The 20,480-nt window shown below is 54.0% G+C and overlaps 1 protein-coding gene across 1 annotated transcript; it reads left to right on the top strand.

The window, feature by feature from the left end:
• The first annotated feature begins 3,942 nt into the window (after window positions 1-3,942).
• Window positions 3,943-19,879, top strand: TCEA2 (transcription elongation factor A2). Its single transcript, XM_027472972.3, has 10 exons — window positions 3,943-4,170; window positions 5,713-5,775; window positions 6,434-6,539; window positions 7,795-7,885; window positions 13,392-13,525; window positions 15,067-15,123; window positions 15,880-16,034; window positions 16,341-16,487; window positions 18,863-18,934; window positions 19,561-19,879. The coding sequence occupies exons 1-10, from the start codon at window positions 4,102-4,104 to the stop codon at window positions 19,567-19,569; spliced, it is 903 nt and encodes a 300-aa protein (XP_027328773.1). The 5' UTR covers window positions 3,943-4,101; the 3' UTR covers window positions 19,570-19,879.
• The last annotated feature ends 601 nt before the right edge of the window (window positions 19,880-20,480 follow it).

Raw genomic sequence — 20,480 nt, 5'->3', positions numbered from 1 at the left:
GCGCTGGCGAGCGGGGACAATATAGGAAACGCGCCATGGGAAAGCCCTGTGTGAGAGCCCAGGAGCCCCTGCCTTCCCACAGCGGATTTATCAAGGCACCCGCTCGGAGTGGTGCTTTCCGTGGGCCAAAAGGGAAGTGCAGACACACCAGACTCCTCGGGGTCAAGGATGCTGGGCGAGCAGCGAGCCGGGGAGGCTGCAGGGGGCAGGGGAGGGAGCCGGGGCGTGGGGAGCGAGCCACAAATAGCCAAATGAATGGCTCCAACTTCCGATGTTTTATGGAGGAGACTGCAAGCAGACAGAGAGACGGGGAGAGAAGGGAGCCCCCGAGGGTTTGCAAACTCTTGCACGCACACACAGAGCCGGCCAGGAGCCCCGGTGGGTGCCATCGGTGGTGGCTTGCACCCACCTGGTGGGCACGGCTCTTTTGGGATCGTCCCTCTCGGGGCACGACGGGCTGCTGCTCTGCACTTCTTCCTCCCCCCCATCACTATTATTTTGAGCAGCAGCCAGGATAACTGCAGAGGTTCGAAGGAGGAGATTTAGGGAAGAGCATCTGCAAAGCTGGAGGTCCCAGCTCCACCCTGGAAATGAGCAGGGCCTGGGGGAGCCCTCAGCTCCTCCGTGTCCCCCCTTCCACGCTCCCCGTTTCACAGCGGGGCAGAGGCTGGGTTGCCACGCGGGGTGGTCCTGGCCATGTGTCCCCTCCTCGGCTGCTCCCCACCAGACGAGGTGTGGAGAAATCCCTTGGCTCCCCAGAGGAGAAATCAGGAGATTCTGCATGGCAGAAATGGAAGCTGGGCCAAATTCTCTGGTTTTCTGAAGTGTTTGGATAGAGAATTTCGGTCTCCAGGGTCAGATGTCCCTAGCATCAGGGCTAGACATCTGCAGCAAGGAGGGGGGCAAAAGGCAGGATCCCTGCCTCTAGTTTGGGGTTGCAATGATCTCATGTCTAAGGGACTGCTTCCTCCACCTCTCTCCTCTTCCTCTCCCAAATGTGAGCTGCCCTGGGCTCGGGGAGGAATCACAGAGCCGCTCTCTGCAGGGCTCATTCCCCAAATTGCTGCTGTGTTGGTAAAGCCTCCAGCAGCTGTTCCCATCTCCCTACTGGTGCTTACGGTGCTGGGTGAGGATTTGGGGTCAATCAGCTCCTCGCTGTGTGGCTGTGACCCCAAGGCTGAGATCCCACAGACCCGGGCACACCTGAAGGAAGGGGTGTTTGGGGTCAGAGCTTCCCTGTGGGGTTTGTAGGGGCAGGGGGGCAAGGCTGGGCCCAGGAGGGGCTCATCTGCACCTCCAAAAATGCACCAGGCTGAGCCTCTGTGGGCTTTAACCAGATGGGGCCACCGTGGTCGGGAGCAAGAGAAAAGGCGATTTTGGGGCAGCTGACCTCCAAATGAGTGACCCGAGCCACCCGAGCCACCCGCCAGGTCCCAAATCTGCTGAGAGCCACTCGGGAAATGCGGTAACCCGGGGGCAAAACCAGGCGAGGTATCGCAGGGTTTGCTTTTTTTTTTTTTCACAGCAAATTCTTCCTCCGGGAGCCTGCAAGCAAGGAACCACACGTGGAGACTCTCCGGGAGCCCCCCCAGGCGTACAGGGGTCAACTCGAGCCCCCTCCCAGCCTTTTCCCCGAGCCGGGCTCCAGCGCCGGGCTCGCCCCTGCTCCGTTTTTAGCGCATTGAAGTCGCTGCTTTCACAAGGGGTAAAGGAAAGTTCACGGCTCCGTTGACAGATCGGCCCGAAGCGGGAATTTCTCTGGGAATTCCTGCAATAGCAGGTTGGCTCCCGCGGAGGTGGAGTTTCCTCTGCATCTACCTCCACCCAAGCTCGGGGAGCGCTCCGGCCACCGGCTCGCGCTCGGGGAGGGCTGGGCTGAGCGACGCCGCGCTGCTTCCCAGCCAAGGTCAGCCAAAAACCCTCCCCGCGCCGCTAACGCCTGTCCTGTTAACCCTTGGGGAGAGAAAAAGAAGAGGGTGGAAGGGTCAAGGCTTGGCTGTGGAGCTGCTCCGTGCCCTCCACGCGTGCGTTTTGCTCTCCAGCTCGGCGGGCAGCGGATGGGGCCACCCGCGTGCGAGCGTTTTGTGCAGTCACATCCCTGCGGGTCCCGCTGCCATCGGGAAGCCGTGGAGGCTCGCTGAGGATGGCCACCGTGCTGGGAGGCCGGTGGGAGGCCGGTGTTTGCCGGCGGTGGGCTCCAGCAGGGTGACGGGCTTCTCGCTCCGAGGCGAGGAGCGCCGAGGCGATGGCGCTCGGCGTGACTGAGAGCTCTGGAATCCGAGACATGTCCCGGGCCATACTTGTGGTCGGGAACCATGTTCGCCTCGCAGTGATACAAACCACATTTACAGTGGCAGCAGTGCCTCTCCAACGCTCCGCTGACGCCAAGGACCGGCGTGACCCGACCCCACACAGGGGACAGGCGGCCGCCCGCTCCCAGGGACCTCCAAAAAGGTCCCCTCGCCTCCTCCTCCTCCCGAGCAGAGCTGGGCCTCTCCAAAATGGCATCCCCTCGCTCCCTGGCCAGACCCTGCCAAGGGATGGAGGCTTTCCAGACGCTGTGAAGGCTCCAGACTGTGGGTTGGAGCGCGTCTGCAAACATGGGGCCAAGCCAAAAAGTTTCAAGGTAGCGCCAAGCGTCACGCCAGGGAGAGGGCCCTGAGTAGCTCAGGTTTGGTCCGGGGCCACCGCCGCTGCTTTGTGGATGAAGCTGAACGTTCGTCTCACACATCTGGGGAGCAGCTCTTGCTCCAGGGGATCCCAGACATTTGTCCAACTCAGCGGGAGCTGCTGTAAAGAACAGCGTAAGCAGCGGCTTTGGGTACCGAAAAGGCAGATTTGGGGCACGGCCACCCTGCAGTTTTAGCACCAGGCTGTTCAGCGCTCCCCGCCTCGGTGTAATGCCCTAAACTCCGTGACTTGCAGGGCTGAGGGAAGTGGTTGTGTCCCCATCCCTGGAGGTTTTTAGAAGACGTTTAGATGTCGAGCTGTGGAGGTTTAGTGGAGGACTGGTTACTGGCAGGGCAGAGGTTGGGCTGGGTGACCTTGGAGGGCTCTTCCCACCTAGACAATTCTGTGATTTTGTGATTCTGTGACCTGTGATTTTGTGATTTTGTGGTCCTGTGGGGCTGAGCTCAGGGATTCCTGGTTCCCAGCAGCTAATCCTGCAGTTTATCCCCCCAAATACCCGCTCCTTCAGCCCATCCCAGCCCGCTGGGGCAGCACCCAGCACCCATTGACAGGCAGCGGGCAGCACCCAGCGCTGCCTGGGGCTCTTTCCTTTCCCCTCGCCCCTTCTCCAAACCCTTTTTCCCAGCTGTGGAGGAGGCCAAGCAACTTCTCCTCCTGCCGGGAGCCTCCTGGGGACAGCGACAACTTTCTGGCAGCCCCAGGAGCCGGCTCCACACCCGGGCGCTGCGCAGCGTGCGAGTGCCACCTACAGGGGGGCTCCGGAGCCCATCCACGGACCCCAAGGGGTCGTGTTGTGCCCTGAAGCCCCCAAAATGTCTGCTTGTAACCACGGGGTGGGGGTTACACGGCCCTGAGGGCGTTGGGGTGGTGGTGGAGGGGGTGATGGAGGTGATGGGGGTGATGGAGGTGATGGGGGTGTAGGAGGTGTAGGACGTGGTGGAACTGTTGCCACAGCCCTAAGGGGCTCCTGAGGGCCGGGTTCACACCCGAGCCAGGCCAAGCGGCCGGCACAGCCCCAAAACAAACGCGCTCGGTCCCCGTTCGCCCGCTCAGCCCTGAAATGGCGGCGGGGGAGACACCGCGAGGCTCCCTCCCCCATGGGGCCTTCCTCAGCCCGCGGAAGCGGGGAGGACTACAACTCCCAGCATGCCCCTCCCAAAGCAGGGAGGTGGGCGCGGGGTGTGCTGGGAGTTGTAGTCCCCACGCACACAGCCGCAAGCGGGGGAAGAGGCGGGGCGGCCGCCACGGGGACTACAAATCCCGGCGTGCCCCGCGCGCCGCCCGCCCTCTCCACACTGCGGTACCGGGGCTGAGGTGGGCAGCGGGGCTCCGCCGCCGCCTCCAGCCTCCCCCCACCTCATCCCCGGTCCCTGTCCCCCCCCCCCTCCCGGTCCCGGCCGCTGTGGAGCGATGGGAGGGGAGGAGGAGATCGTGAAGATCGCCCGGCGGCTGGACAAGATGGTGGCCAAGAAGAGCGCGGTGAGTGGCGGCGGCTGGCCCCCAGCCTCGCCTCAGCCTCCTCCCTTCCTCCCCCCCCTCGGGGCCTGTGCGGGTTTTGGGGCGGGGGGCGGCTGTCCTGAGGGGCCGGGAGCCGTCCCCGTCCCCGTTGTCTGCCTCAGGGCAGCCCCCCGGCCCCAACAGCCACGCCCCCGCTGGGTTTTGGGGGCCCTCTCTGCGCTGCGAGCCCTGGGGTGATGGGGGGGGAGCACAGACCCTTCCCCCCCCCATTATCCCATTACTGTGGTGGTGAAGACCCCCTCGTTACCCCATTACTGTGGGGACACAGACCCCCCACCCACTCTGTTACCCCATTACTGTGGGGGCACGGGACCCCCCTGTTACCCCATTACCCTGGGGCACAGACCCCCCCCCCATTACCCCAGGGGTGCAGGACCCCCCCCATTACCATAGGGATGCAGACCCCCCCCCCCTTGCTACCCCATTACCATAGGGATGCAGACCCCCCCCTGTAACCCCATTACTGTGGGGCTGCAGGAGACCCCCTTAATCCCATTACCATAGGGGTGGAGCCCCCCCTGTTACCCCAATACCGTAGGGGCACAGACCCCCCCCCTGTTACCCCATAACCATGGGGTTCCCCCTCCCCAAACTGGCTGCAGGGGGTGCCCCCCTCACCCCCATCTCTGCCACCGTGCTGTTTGCTGCCTCCTGCTGGGGTTGGGCTCCCCCATAGGGGGCTGTGGGATCCCCTCTGCCCCACGTTGCACCCCCAGGTCTCACCCACCCCCAGCTCAGCACCCTGGGGAGCATCCCCAGCCCTCCCTCCCCATCACCTCGAGTGGGGGGACCCTTGTGCATCTCCCCCAGGGGATGAGTTGTTCCCTGCAGGAAATCCTGAGGTTTGTGATTAGGGAATGTGGTGTTTGGGTTATGGTGTGCCAGGTGTGGCTGTGGTTTAGGTGAGTTTCTGGCTGCTGGGCTGCAGAGCAGGGGAGCACGGGCACTGTTGTAAGGTCCCAGGGACACACGCTGGGGCTCAGGAGCAGCCTGTGCTGACTGCTCCTGTCCACAGTGGGTTTTTGGTGCTGTCACTGGAATAGGAAAGGATGGTTGCCTGGAGAACCCGCTTGTTGCTCTAGTTTTTGTGCGGACCCCCCGTTTGCTGCTGTTGGTCTCTGAGTACCGATTTTAGGGACCCACACGTTGCCCAGTTGGATACGTTCTGCATCTGGGTTCCTGGAGGCAGAGCTGCTGCGAGGAGGCCTCGTGTGGGGAGTTTGGAGTGAGCAGCTCCTCAGCTTTGCTGCTCGAGGGCTTTGCTCCCGTTATCACTCCTAGTGCTGAGGGGACGGCTCTGATTCAGGGCGTATTTTTCAGGTGTTAAAGAAAACAAACTTGTCACATGAAGGTAATGGCTTGATGCTCAGTAGTCTTGAAGATATTTTAAGGAAGGTTTTCTGGTTTTGCTTTGATTTCACCTTTCTGAAATTATTCCCATCATGTTAAATTTCTTAATGAAAAGCTGAGGCACTCACTCCCGGTATCTCTTTCCCTCTCCAGGATGGTGCAATGGATTTACTGAAAGAGCTGAAAGGCATGCCCATGACTTTGGACTTGCTGCAGGTGAGTTGCACGGTTAGGGTATGAAGCTGAAGTCTGGACGAGCACACCATGCTGTTTATGTGGGCTTAATAGATGTCCCCTGACTCTTTGCCTCTCTCAAAACATCAAAATAAGCATTAAATCTAGAAATAGTACTGAACCTGCGCTTTGGGCTGGCAGTTAAATAGCTTTGGGCCACAACGTGCTGCCTGAATTTGATTGCAGTTGATCAGATTTGTGGATATCTGTTCAAATCCTTCCAGGGATCTCCAAAAGGGAAGACCAGATTAAAGTAGCGAACACAAAGGGCAGCTGGGGGAAGTTCTTGAAGTCTTTGTGATGGTGATGTGATATCCAGGACGCTGGGGAGGCGTGAGGAGAATAACAATTCGGAGATTAAGATAGGAATCTGGGATTTTTTCACTCTAAACTAGAGTGTTACTTCCAGGTGTGTGGAGGAGGTGTCTGTGGGTGATGGCATGCCTTGCTTGGCATCAGTTTTAGCAAGCCAGAGTCAGTCATCTCCTTCCAGAGCTGGAAGGATCTAATCACTCTGGAAAATGCTCGGATGCTACATATCTCGGTCGTTGCTTTGCCTGTGTTGTGGTTATTTCTGATTCCAGTTAGTAACAAGTAACGAATCTGTTCTGGAATGATTCATGTGAGTGTTCGCTTGCAGTCCACCCGCATCGGCATGTCAGTAAACGCACTGAGAAAGCAGAGCACAGATGAAGAAGTGATAGCGCTTGCCAAATCGCTCATCAAGTCTTGGAAAAAGCTTCTAGGTAAGGAAATCATCGTGTTCCTGTCACATTCAACTTGCAGAGGCGCTGGGTTTCTCAGGAGAACGTAGGGATTGATCTGCATAGAACATTCTAGCAAATCAGCCTGTAAAATTGCACTGTCTTTTGAGTTTCAGCTACAACCAGGGATTCCTCGAGATTGAATTCCTGTTGCCAACCCAATGGCTAGCTTTTCCTGGACAGAGCATTGAAAGCTTAGGGCTACTCTTAACACATACCTGATTATAGAATAATTAGTAGCATTAATTGTAGAAACAATACCTGTACTCTGCACCCTCCACCCCGACTTGTGTGCTACGTGGTATTAACACAGCATGCACTGTCACCGTGTGCATCAGCTTAGGAAGAGAGAAGCTGGAATGTGTTTTGGGTGATGAGTTGGAGAAGGGCCTTAATTTTACAACTTGCAGACACATTCACGTTGCCTGTTCTCTGCTGAGGAGGCTTTGACATCAATAAACAGAAGCTTGTAACTCTGTCAGTAATCTTGTGCTTATACAGCACCAAATGTCAAAATTATCAATAGAGGGCTTACAATTCTTGTCTTTGTGGTTACGTTTGTGGTAAAAGAGTGAGGTATTGGCAGTCTGGAAGCACAGCCATACGTGTGTCCTGCACACGTATCTTCCAGTCTGTGCCAGTGGCAAGTGCCCCCAGGTGAAATTCAGATGCTCTTCACGCTGACTGCTTGGGCAGCTGCGTGTAACAAAGACACGGGATGAAGTGTTTGAGGCTGAGTGCAATCTGTCTGCACCTAGGGCTCCCCATTTCTATTGGCAGCGCTTGAGACATGCAAGAAATTGTATTCCCAGAAGGAGCAGCCCTTACTGGCCCTTCAGATGGTGCTGGCTTGAAGCACTGCGTTTAGTGACGCTTTACAGAACTCGATCCAATTTGTGCTCGGCAGCCAGGGGCTCTGAAAGGAACTTTTGTGATGAGGCCTGTCTTGTGAGGAAGCTTATCTCCTAAGGAGGGAAGGTGATTGCTCGCTGCTCTCTGGTTTGATGGAGAAAGCTTTTATTTGATTTAGTTTCTACTTAGGGGCAAGTAAAAGGTCTGTTGGAAAGCATGGGAGGCCCTGAAGGCCTTCTCCTGATTCTTTTTGTAGATTAATAATTTACCTTACGCCAAATCTGTGGTTTTAAGACACTGTTCAGTGCATGCAGGGTTGTGGGATAAAAAAACAGTTCTGAACCCTTCAGGATCTGAGCTTGCTTTTTCTTTCTTTTGAACGTAGATGCTTCTGAGGAGAAGAGTGAGGAGAAAAAGAAAAACCTGTCCTTGCCAACTTCTTCCTCAAAGGACACTGGTAATTCAAAAGACCAAAGGTAAAGCTTCCTTTTAGCCAAAGATGATACCGTTAGCTAACCTGAATTTTCTGCTGCCATCTTACATTAATTTTTAAAAACTTTTAAGTGTCTGAGCTGGGGGGGTTGTGTACTCAAATTCCTGGTCAGAAGCACCAGGAGTCTAGGCTGCTTCAGGGGTGAGCTGCATGGTGTTCTTAATAAACTGAGCTGTAATGCAGAAATAAACATCAGAAAAGATGGTGGCTTTGGTGATTTTTTTGCTTTTATTCATGACTTTTTGTTTTGTTTTTGTTTTTTCTATTGTTTTGTGTTAATTTTTTTATTAATAAAACATTTTTTTGGTTGCATTTTTATATTTTTTTTTTGCCTGTTTCTAACTTTGAGCCCTTTAGAATGAAGATTATTTTTGGCCTTTGCAATGTCGAGTGATGGATGGCATTGACTCATGCATCGCTATTATCAAACTTCCATTTCTCTGTCCTCTCCTCAGCGAGTCCCAGCAGAAGTCCTCTTTTCACTCTGGACTGGTGTCCACCCCTCTAGCAGGTCTGCTGCATGCTTGTTCCTTGCCATGCCTTGAGTGTTGCATCCTCTTTTCCACCGTCCTGTACGTGCTAAGCTCTTGAGTGGAGGCAGTGGGATCAAAGGGGAGAGGGCAAAACGCGATTTAAACCTTTCCTCTGCACCTCTTCCAGAGGCAAGAGGCTTCCCTCAGCCTCAGATCCCAGGAGGGTGGGTCCTTAGGAGGTTTGGCACTAGAATATTTAGCTAGTTTTATGAGTTTGTCAGAAGATTTAGGGTATTAAGGATTTCCTTTCTGGTTTGCAGACTTCCATGTCCGCAGCCTGTCCCCTGCTGGTCGCTTTCTTGCCACTCTGTGCTTCGATTCTCCTTTTGCTTTTTCACTCACATCTCCCAAGGCTTGTTTTGGTGTGAGCCTTCTCACCCTTCACAGCTCTGCACGGGGCAGGTGACGGAGAAAGCTACTGCTGCTGAGCTATGAAACTTTAATTTAGGTGCATCTTTGGCCACCTCACCTCTGTAAAATGTGAAAAGGGAATCGCGAGGTGTTGCCATGAGAGATTTAATGAAGGAGACTTCACAGCTGGAAGAGCTGAGCCTTGTAATGACATGGTGCAGCATGGGAGCAGGATAGATCTGTGGGATAATGCATCCAGTGGCAGGACTGATGTAAGAGCAGTGGGATGGGATTTCTGAGGTGCTGTTTCCTCTCATCCTGTTGTTTCCTCTCGTCCAGGACTCAAAGCTTGGAGGCCACAAAGCAGCCGGTGATAGCTGAGAAGGGGATGCTTTGTAAGCTAATTAGTCTGAGCTTTGTGATGCAAATACCTTCTCTTTATGATCCTTATATCCCATAAAATTGCAGACTAGTGCTCCCTTCCCCAGGGTGCAGGCAGGAAAGATTCGTTGTGTGACTAAGGAGGGTGAAAACTGAGTCAGATGCTGGGGTGAGAGCCTCCGAGCTGTCCTTACTGGGAAAGGGAGCAGCTTTCCCTCCAGCCTGAGGCCAGAAGCTGGCGTGGAAGCACTCGTGAGCTGTTCCTGCTGGGGAAAGGAAAGGGCAAGCATTACAAATCTGGCTGATAGTGCTGGAGCCAGGAAGCTGCGCTGCACTTCAAAGGGAAAGGGAAGCTCCTGATTTAACCTCTGCAGGACTGACCCTGGGGAGCGCGGAGCCGGGAGGGAAGGAAGCGTGGTGCATCCCCTGGGTGCAGTGGCAGCAGCCACATCACGAGCAAAACGAGGGGGGTCTGCGAGGAGACGTGAAGTAATTTTCCTCAACGGGGTCCTGGCTGTAGGCAGAGAGGCAAAAAACCCACTCTTTTTTTAGGCAGACAGCAGGGGGGCTGTGGGGTGGAAGCAACGAGCTTTCTGGCTTGTGCTACCCTTCCGCTGTGCCTTGAGGGCGTGCTGCAGTTTTTCCCTTGATGCTTTCCACATATTCATCCCTCCAGCATCTTCTGAGTTTGAGAGCATCCCCCTGGTCATGAAGGATAAACAGCAGCCAAGGGGGTGATTTTAGGATGGATCCAGCAGAAGGGGCTCGTTCTGCTGCTAGGCTGAGCCAGGTTCTCCTCGCAGCCCGAAGCGGTTATCCTCCAGTGCTACAGAACGAGCTGCTAATCTGCCCTGAAAAAAACAAATAAATATATTAGCAGCAAAGCTTTTTGGCTTTGCTCTGTGATGGGGGGGCTCTGAGTTAGACCATTAGCGCAGCCCGTTTTAATGGGCTGTGTCTGATGTCTCTGTGCCTGACAGCAGGAAATTTCCCTTTTCCAATGTTCTCTGAAGATTTTATTAGGCGGTTTTGGATCCGTGGCCTGAATTCGGCTCTTCGGTGAGATTTTCTTCCAGCGCAGCCCTGAGTTCTCTTTGTAGCCTGTGGCTCTCACTCTGCCACCATTTTGTTCCAGCATTTTTATTTTTATTTTATTGTTTTTTGGTGTGTGTGTGATCTTTTGTTGTCTGGATAGATTTACAAGCTCCTTCTCTTGTCGAACAGGAACAGTGTGAACCACAAGGATTTCCTGAAATAAGTCTTCTTAGGTGCGTTTGAGGTCTATTTCCCAACGATGCTAATAATAAACCAACTTCTGAAACTTAATAAATAACTTTCAGTACAGCTGTTGGAATGTCTCAGGAGTCTTTCATCTAATTCACGAGTGATCAGTTGTCATCTTGGGGCACGTAGGGGCATGGAGGCAAATTCCTTTACTCATCAGCTAACAGAAGTGGAATAACCACGCAACTGCTCTAGCTTTTTTTTTTTTTCCCTCCTCCAGGGAATGACCATTTAATATTTAAATCAATATGGGATTGATTTAAGTCAATTTTAAGAGATATCAATTTTAGGGATATTTAAGTCAACAGCAGTTGCAGATGGAACCTTCCTGAAAGTCAGGTGTGGAAACAGTGGTTTAAAAACCTGACTTTAAGCATTGAAAGTTAGTGTCCTGGCTTTATTTTCCTGCATGTCAGAGCGCTGGCTGGTTGGTGCTGCTTTTTTTAAACATTCATTGACCTTCACCCCATATTACCTCTGACACTTCCAAGAGTTGACACCAGTATTTTACTCTGGGAAACCTTCGTGGCACTGCCTGGAGAATGGGACAAACGTAAAGCTGGAAGAGCTCTCAGGGAAGTTTCTTCACCCCTTCCTAGGACAACATGCTCTCTGCCCAAGCTGCTCCCAAATGGTCTTTTTCTAAGCTGTTTTATTGACAGTCCCAAAAAACCATCAGGGTAAGGTGTTTCCAGAGTTGCCTTTGGCAGTCTCTTCTAATTCATAACTCACCTTTACAATTTGAAACTTCCTCTTGATCAAAACCTGTCTTGCTGAAGACCTTTGCTTCTTGTAAAATTTTTACGGATGCAGAGGGTTTTCCCTGCACTCCTCCTTTGGAACAAGCCTTCAACAGTTTCAGCACTTGTCTCCTCCAAGTCTCCCCTGCTGTAAACCACTCTAATCCTTTCAGCGCCTCCTTTTGTTGTAGGTGTTTTCTGGGCTTTTTGCCTTTGCCCTCGGGAAGTTTCATTTTTCCCAACTCTTTTGTAGGAGATCAGCCAGCGTTTTCAGATGACTCTTCCTGATTTGGGTGGGATTTGCTGTGTTCACCCCGTGTGCACCACCACCAGCCCTGAGCTGTGCGTAGATCCCTAGGCACAAACATCCCTGGCAGCAATTTGTCTGATCCAGACGAGATCAGCATCTAATTGATTACTTGCAGGCTAAGTTTACTTTCTTGTAATGCGCGTGATGTAAATCCTATTGAATGTTTTTAGCTGTTTGGACACCTGAGTAAATCTGTGTAACAGCCTCATGCAGGGCTGGCCAGTAAAATTGGATGGCAACAAGTCTTCAGGTGCTGGGGTTACCCTCCCTTGGAGCCTTTCTGTTTCATCTGAGCAAGAAATTAATCCTCTAGCTGTGGTCTGACCCGAGCAATTTGCTGAAGGTGCTCTGCTGAATGCTTCTGCAAAGAGCCCGACGAGGTTTGGAGCTGTGAAAATCCAGCAGTGCTAACGATGATCTGAGGGCTTTGAGGCACCCCGAGCCAGCCTGGATTTGAGCTTGGCAGCAGCAGGGGCTCCGGGGCTGTCCCTGAGGTTGTCTGGCTCACTTTGTCCACCTGCACGTTCAGAAGGCTTCCAGCTTAGCACTGCTGTGCTGCAGGCTAGCTAATCCCTTCTGGGACTTCCCCACTGGAAGTCCCTGCTCACGAGAGATTTATTTTTGATGGCAAAGAGCTGGAGGCAATGCCCCAGCTTCACAGCAGCTGTACAGCCACTTGTGTCTTAAGGAGATGTTGCCCCTATGGCATGGGTGAGAGGAATATCAGGGCTTCTTTCTTCTTCCCCCTGTTTGTCTCCTGCTGTGCTGATGTTACCCAGACGCTGGCAATAAATAACCTGCATTTTATGGCCCAAACACCAAAGTCAGAGCAATCTCAGCTGAAAAATTGGCTGTTCTACTGCCTAGATTTAGGGCTGGGGGGGGAGGAAAGCTCTATAAAATCATCTGGGAATCATAACAGCCCAGATTTTTTTTATCTGCAGCAGTTGCAGGGCTGACTAACCCGACGTGCAGATGTTAGGCTTTTACGGGCAGGATGTTTCAGCATCGTGGGTATTCACCAGGCTGAGCTGCGGGGTGAAATTACCCCTCTGGCATCCCGAGCTGGGCCCGTGCCTCGTCAACCTGCTGCATCAGGCGGTGGCTCTGTGCCCTCTGTCTCTCCTGGCAGGTGACCCGAGCGATGTGGGCACAGCAGGCGATGTTTGCGTTCCCCTGCCTGTGCTTACGAGTGCTTGCAGGCAGAAAATGAAGTTCTTTTTTGCAAGGAAAAAGCCATTAGCTTTGTTTCCCTTTGCACAGAAGCCCCTTGTGCTGGGGAGGCTTCTCTGATTTCTGCACGCTGCCCTTCTCGGTGGTTAGAGAGCACCAAGGGGGTTTGTTCTCCTCTTCCTGCTGCTGACATCAACAGAGAAGGGTGTGAGACGAGGAACCAATTCTGGCACCTGCTGAGATGAACTTTAGGGTGGCTTCTGCTTGCTTTCTGCTGGAAGCATTTAAGGATGGGGTCCTGCAAAGTAAGAGAGGAATCCAGCACCGTGAGCTGGGTGCTGCAGGCTGACAGAGGGTGTGCGATGCTCTCAGGAGTCCTGAGCACGTTTGATTGATTTCCTGGTGGTGTCCGATGGCTTCTTAACATTTTCCCTTGATGCCCAGTGGTCTGGCAGATGTGCTCGCTGTTCAGTAACAGGAATTGGTTCGCAGGCCTGCTTCGTGGATTAAAGCTCCGGTTACAGCCGGCAGATTCCACAGGAGAGCTGGAATCTGCTTCGATGGCACCGCCTTGCTGGTTTGGGGCACACACCTGCACTGTTTTCCTCTGGTTTTGGGTTGTAATTAACAGGATGCTTGGCCGTGTGCCCACTGATCCCTCCTCTGCCCTCGGCGACCCGAGCTGAGGCATTCTGACCGCTGAAGTTTCTCTTTTAGCTCCAACAAAAGGCAGGAGCCTCCGAAGACCCCGACCACTCCCAAAATCACCACCTTCCCTCCGGCGCCCGTCACCTGCGATGCTGTCCGCAACAAATGCAGGGAGATGCTGACAACGGCTCTACAGGCTGACGGTGAGTGCTGGGGGAAACCCTGCGTTGCCTAAAACATTCAAAATATTTAAAATATTAAAAATATTTTAAATATTTCACAGCTCCTGGTGCGTTCTGCCAGAATCCTCCGCACTTAGGGTCAGTGCCAAGTTCGGCACCTCTTAGCTAGGCTCTTCTGGAGCTGCCTTGTGGAAGGATTATTGCTATCAGCTCGGTTTAGCCCCCCTCATCACCCTTTTGTCAGGCTGGCTGGCACCGCAGCACCTATAGATACACGGATACAGACCTGGTAACTAATTAGCATGGTAATTAAGAACACGGGGTCACATTTGGGCTTCTGTTCCGCAGCCTGCGGTGGGCGGGTCTGGCCAGCAGTTTGATCTCCAGGTGTGCAGGTATTTGCTTCCCTTTCCAGGTCTCAGTCTTGCCTGGTTGCTGTAGAGCGAAGCTGGCATCTCTGCTCACCCCTGGGGCACAGAGCGAAGCCGTAACTCGCTGTGAGGGATTTGTCGGTAACGGTGCTCGTGCCAGTCCCCTCCTGCACTCAGATTCCCCCTGCCCACGCAGGCTGGAGCTGCTTAAACACCGGGGTCCTCTGTGGATCTGGGTTCTGCTTGCACTCGTGCCGTGCCACCTAAAAGAGAGGCAGCTGCAGGTACTCAGTGTCTCCGACAGGCTGATTTTGAGCGCCTCGAGCCAGACACGTGCTTGAGTCCAAGTTGCAGGTCCTCTTGGAAAAAGGGGGATCTGCCCAAGAACTGCAGACTTTGATTAATTCGAAGCCAAGGAACGGAGGCAGCAGATGGAGAAGGTCACAGAGTCGTTCTTTCTAGCCTTGCTCTGTGTGTGTGTGTGTGCTGCATTAAGTGCTCTGTGCAACTCCTAGAAAAACCCTTTCTGTAGGAAGCCTGGGAATTAGTCCCCTCAAGGCTGCTGCTAAGCTCAGCCCGGTTCTGTGCCGCTTTCCTCTGCTTTGTGGTGGTGGTTGCCATACCCAGTGTCCCAGCTCAGAACAGGTTTTTGCACTCTGCTGCTGTTTAATTGGCGAGAAGCAGCACGGGAAAGAAAAGGGCAGATGGAACCCTGAGCTGAGAGCAAAAAACGAAGGCTTGATTTCGATGCTGCCTGTCCTCAGGCTCTGTCAGATCTGCTCTGAGTGGAGCCACTTCTGGTTGACACCAATATCTGGTGAGAATCAGTTCCTTCCTGGTTGATTGCAACTGTGGCAAAAACACATTGGATATGGGAAAAAACACGTGGGATATGGGGAAAAAACCACATTGGATATGGGAAAACTCCTTCTGCGGGGCAGGTTCTTGTTAGCTTTGTGGAGTCCTGGTGGAGAGGCGGAGGGCACAAACTGGCTGGATTTGCTTGTTCTCATCCCTGCTCTTTTCAAAAGGGTCAGAGGGGTGCCTAAAGCAAAGGCCGCGATGCCTTTTGATGGAAAGAGCACGTAAATCAGAACAGCAAGCTCTCTGGCTTTGTATCTCCCAAATACTGAGCCCAGGGACCCCGTGCCTGGTTGGAAAGCGCTGACCTTCTGTTTTCTTGCCTTACAGATGACTATGTTGCCATCGGCGCTGACTGCGAGCACATAGCAGCCCAGATTGAAGAATATATCCTTGCTGTGCTGGGCTTCCTCGAGGGCCTGCGTGTCTCCAGGCCATGAATTTAACGAGCTGAGAGGAGAAACGGGGCGCTCTGGCTTTGTGGAAAGGTTCTGATGCAGCTCTGCTTGTCGGGGCTGTCAGGTTCCAGCTCGGCTGTGTCCTGGGGCACGCAGGAGCCACCAGCGGTGCTGGGAGCTCAGGGCAGAGCCCTTGCTGGTGTGATTGGCACAGAGATTTCCTTCCTGTTCACACCATCGTGGGCTTGCATGGCCCAAGTTCTCCTTCCTGTCAAAACGCTATTTCCTGCTCCCAGCTCTGCTTCCAAAGGCTTAGCATCTGTCCTGCGCCTCGCTCTTGAGAGCAGTGTGCTCACAGGGGGTAAAATAAGCAGGGAAGATGGAGCAGCAAGTGTAGAGTTGGGTGTCGATGGGGATAATTTTGGAGCTTGCCTTGGCGTGGTGGCTGTGGGGTGCAGCTGGGCTCTCTCTGGAGCATTTTGTGCCTGCCTTGCTGCGAGGGAGAGCAGGTTGAAGAACCAGAGCATGACTAAAAATACAGATTATTTGTAGCACAGTGCCAAAGCCCCTGGTCTCCGGGATCACCTAAGCCTGTTCTCAAACACAGTGTGAATTTCCCAGAGCGGAGCCTGCCTTTTGCTTCCAGCACCGTGGTCTGTGTCCTGGCAGCAGTAACGCTCCCTGTAGGTGTAGGATGTGCTTGGAGGCTTCGGGGTTGGCTGGAAAGTCCTTGACTGCCCTGTACGCATATACCAGGACATCAAGAACACTGACATGAAGTACAAAAACCGCGTGAGGAGCCGCATCTCCAATCTGAAGGACTCCAAAAATCCCGAGCTGAAAAAGAACGTGCTGTGCGGGGCCATCACCCCCGAGCAGATTGCAGTGATGACCTCGGAGGTGAGGAAGCCCGAGCGGGGTTGGTTTCGGACAGGGAACTGCCAGGACTGCAGATTTCTCAGCAGCTGCTGCCCCAGTGCATGGGGAGGAAGCTAGCCATGGGGATTGCAGTGTAGAGAGTCTGTTGGGATGTCAGCTCATCACAGGGGTCTACACACGGGCCAGTAACCAAAACCGAAAGGCTTTCTGGCTTAACAGCCATCTGTAAGCCCCTTCTGTCCCCTTGGTTCCTTCCCCTGCGGCGGGTGCGGCGGTAAAACTGGGCAGATGCGATTTTATTGCTTTTTTTTTTTTTTTTTTTGAAAGGAAATGGCCAGTAACGAGCTGAAAGAGATCAGGAAAGCCATGACGAAAGAAGCGATCCGGGAGCATCAGATGGCCAAGACAGGAGGGACGCAGACCGACCTCTTCACCTGTGGGAAGTGCAAGAAGAAGAACTGCACCTACACCCAGGTTTGTCCTCCTGCTCCTCCAGCCTCCCCAGCACTGCCCAGCACAGGATCTGTCACGGTCCTGAGCTCTTACAGCTCCTGGACAGGCCCCGCAGCGTGGCAGAAATTTTGCTGCTGGTAGAGAGAAGCTTTTTGCATGCTTGGGGCCCTCTAAAACACAGCGCTGATGCTTCTGCATACACCTTTCGTTGGAGCTTGTGTGAGTTTCTTGGTTCGTTTGTACAAATGCTGTTTTGCATCTGGAAGAGCAGGGATTTGTGCAGCACCGAGGAAGATTTCAAGAGCAGCCTGGGAGAGCTGAAAGCAGGTGCTGGGGGTGTGACGGTTCAGAGGAGTAAGGAGTGGGTAGTGTAGAGGAGAGAGGCTGCAGAAACCGAGGCAGGCACGGCGATGGTATTAAAAGCGCAAATTAGGAACGTAGATAAGCTGCAGCTGGACAGATCCCAACTCCTTTAAACTAAAACACGAAGCAGGTGAAATATCAATAAGGAATAAATGAAGTGGTGTGAGCAGGCAGCGGCAGTTCCTTCCCCTTGGTGGACGGCTGCTGGAAGCCTCGTACGTTGCCGGCGCGTTTTAGTTCCCGTGTTGGTGCCAGGCATCTGGAGATAGATGTGCCTCTGCTGTGAGTCAGTGCTGCAGAATGTGCAGATACCCAAAAATGCACCAGCAACCACGCGATTGCTACTGCCTTTGCCGAGTGGGCGCGCCTGAAACGCTCGTGCAAGCCCCTTGACGTGCTTGGATGCGATGTGCAAACACAGAGGAGAGCCAGGGCGTGCCCCGGGCTCAGCAGCAGTCCTGCAGCCCACAGCGTGCCCCGGGAATTCCCTGCCTGAGCTCTGCTGCTCCCCTCAGCAGCACGTGGGCCCCGAGCTCCGCTTGTCGTGGGCTGGAGTCCGACTGCTCGGAGCTGGGGCAGGTCACGGCAGCATCTTCTCAGCAGAAATATCAGAAGAAAAAAAAAAAAACAAAAAGCTTTTTTTTTATTAGTTTTTCCAGAGAAGAAACAATCGCTGGTACTGACATGTTCTACATTTCAAGTAGGTGAACTGGCATTTGTGAAAGCAGCCAGAGCCAGGCAGTAACATCGGGTGGGAATTACAGAATTTAGCCATCCAGCGTGCTTGCAAAACATGTTTAGTTTGCATCATGCAAATGCTATGGCTCTTGCACGCTGGGTAATTACACATGTAGATCACCGTAATTACCCTCGGCATAGCTCTGCTGTCTGATTCGCGCAGGGAGTGCCAGGATTTTGAGCACAGACCTGGTGTCTTGTGGTACTCAAATGCCATGAAAATCGGATTTTTAGCAAACCATGTGTTTCTGGCGCGAGCCAGCCAGAGGCAGCCGTCACATCTGGGTTAAATATCAGAGTTCCTTAATGGCTCAAACACAAACCAGACGAGAAATGTGCAGAACCTGGTAACCCGGAGTCTGTTTCTGGGAGGCCAGGACCTGGGACTGGGTCTGTAAACGGGAGGAATGGCTTTGAGTGCTTTTTTATGTGTTCCCGTGGAGCGAGTGCTTGATGGGCCGAGGGCTTTGCAGCCTCCCAGCCAGCTGCATCCATCCCTGCGTGGGGCTGTGGGTACTGCCAGAGCCACCCACAAAAAATGGGCAGCACAGGGCTGAGCAGGGAAGTTGCTGCCCCAAACGAGTCGCTCAGATAGCGAGGGGTCTTTAGGCAAGAATCTCTTAAAGCAGCTGCTGCTGAACGCTGGTGGGATCATTTTTTTTTTTTTGGTGCTGCCTTGGTCACAAGCACAAAGAAAAGGTGGCTGTAAAGGGAGATCAGAGCCCGAGCTGCTCCGTTGTGTGATTCTTTGGGGAGATGCAGGGCTCTGGCAGCAGTGCAAATCCTTGAGGATGCTCCAAGCCAAGGGGAGCAGTTTGTGTGCTGTAGGTGTGTGTCCTGGTGCCCTTCGTGGGTGTGTTTTGTGCCTGGTGGGGTAGCTCTCTGCTTCCTACCCGTGGTCTTTCAGCACCAGACGTTTAAACTGCTCTGCTCTGTGCCCGCTGTACCCTGGGCACGCTGGCAGGCGGCTGTTGCTGACACTGGCTTAATAGGTCGTGATTTATCCGGGCGTTTCCACTAGAACGGGGAGCTTGGCTTAGCTGCAGGATTGGGAATCCTCCAAGGGGTCGGAGAGCGTGTGTGTGCATGTGGAAACTCGTGTGTAAAACAATAACCAGATCCGTTTCGCAGGGAGGCTCCCTGTGCTCTCCCAGGCCTCGGAGTCTCGATGATTTCTGCCGGTGTGACCAGATGGCCAGCAGAAACCCTCGGTGGCCATCAAGGAGCTGCTCTGTGAGCCCCGCGCCGAGGCCACCGGCGGTGCTCAGCTCTCCTTTCCATTTCTCCTTTCCCAGGTGCAGACCCGCAGCTCCGACGAGCCCATGACCACCTTCGTCGTGTGCAACGAGTGTGGGAATCGCTGGAAGGTAGCACACCAAGGATATTACTGGCACTGAGGGGTGTGATAGGGTAGCCGTACCCGCGATGCTGCAGATGCTTAGCTGCTGTCCTCAGAGGTGCTTGCCAAACGCTGCCTGGCTCTAGCGAGTGATCTTTCCTCCCAGCACAGAGGCAAGAACTCCCGGGTTCATCCCATCTCTGCCGACCAGCTGGGGCCATGTCTCACTTCCACCTTCCCCATCTCCTTCCTCACATCCCTGCTGCTGCCACGACCAACTCCACAGCGCTTTTCTCGCTCCCTCCGCCACCCAAGAGATGGCGGTGATGACATCGTGTAGGATTTAAAAAAAAAAAGCTCTTTTATACTGTGTGCAGAGCTTGGATGTGAGCAGAAATCTCCCCGTTGATGGTGAGCAGAATTGGCACCGCTACAAAGTGCCAGAGCCACAGCTGAGAGATTCCAAGGGGAGCTCTGTTTACCCCCTGCTGCAGGGGGCTGAGCGCTGCCTCCGCGCAGCCCCCGAGCCCTTGCCAGCTTCCGAAACAAGAACCATCATCCGGATCCCCATCTTCTAGGCAGCGAGCGCATGACCTGCACCTCCCCTTGGTAGTGAGGCTTTCTAATCAGGGTTTAAACTCCCTTCTCTTGCAGTTCTGCTGATATGTGCCATGGCCCGCGAGCGGCAGCCAAACGAGAGCGCAACCTCCATCCGCCAGCTCCCACGGCAATTGTGTTTTGTGTCCCGAGTGAGTTTGCATTGTCACGCGCTGCGAGCAGCCGCGGGGAGGCCTGCCTGCCTCTCTGCTCGGGCCGTGCTGGAAAAAAGCCGCTCTTGTGGGCTGACGGCGTGGCAGGAGAAGCTCACTAAACACACTTAGCTGTTATTTTCTCATCTTTAAGCGAGTCCGGTCACGTTTTCTTCAAAAACTAATATTAAACATTTGTCAGTTTCTGACTTTTTTTATTTCAACCCTGTGGGTGCAGCGCTTTGCCTTCGCGCCGCGGAGCCGCCTGGAAGCGTGGCGGGGAGGCGGTGGCCGGAGGGCCGGGAGCTGCTCTCGTTGCTTGGAGCACCAGAAAGCAAGAAGCTGCTCGTGGCTGCGCCCTCGGTGCTTCCAGTCAGCCCATAAAACCATCGGGCCCCCTCCTGGGGCACTGGGGGGCAGCGCTGGCCTTCCTCACCCGGCTGAGGTGATGGAACAGAGCTTTTGGGGCAGCGAGGAGCTCTGCTGGGTACCCGTGGCATTCAGGTGATGCAGACCTTGTGATCTCACGCCTTTCGATGCCCACGGCATGGGATTGCTGCACAAAGGTCGAGAACATCGCTCTCCACATCGCAGCAGCCTGAAAACAGGGACACCAGTCACCAAAAAAAAACACGTTGGAAGTTTAGAGGAGCAGGGAAGGGAGGAAGGTGCGCACAGCCCAGCAAAATTTTGCATTTCCTAGAGCTCCATCCCTCTGTGGAAGGGAGATCTCGTAGCCAAGAGCTCTGTGGGGACCTTGCGGGGACCTGCGGGATCGGGCTGGTGGTGGGGGGTAACCACAACCTGCTGGGGAAACTCTTCCCT

The sequence above is a fragment of the Anas platyrhynchos genome, chromosome 21 (genome assembly GCF_047663525.1).
Source record: "Anas platyrhynchos isolate ZD024472 breed Pekin duck chromosome 21, IASCAAS_PekinDuck_T2T, whole genome shotgun sequence".
Classification (NCBI taxonomy): Eukaryota; Metazoa; Chordata; class Aves; order Anseriformes; family Anatidae; genus Anas; species Anas platyrhynchos.
Note: the sequence above shows the minus strand (reverse complement) of the source record. Positions and strands in the feature narration are given on the sequence as shown.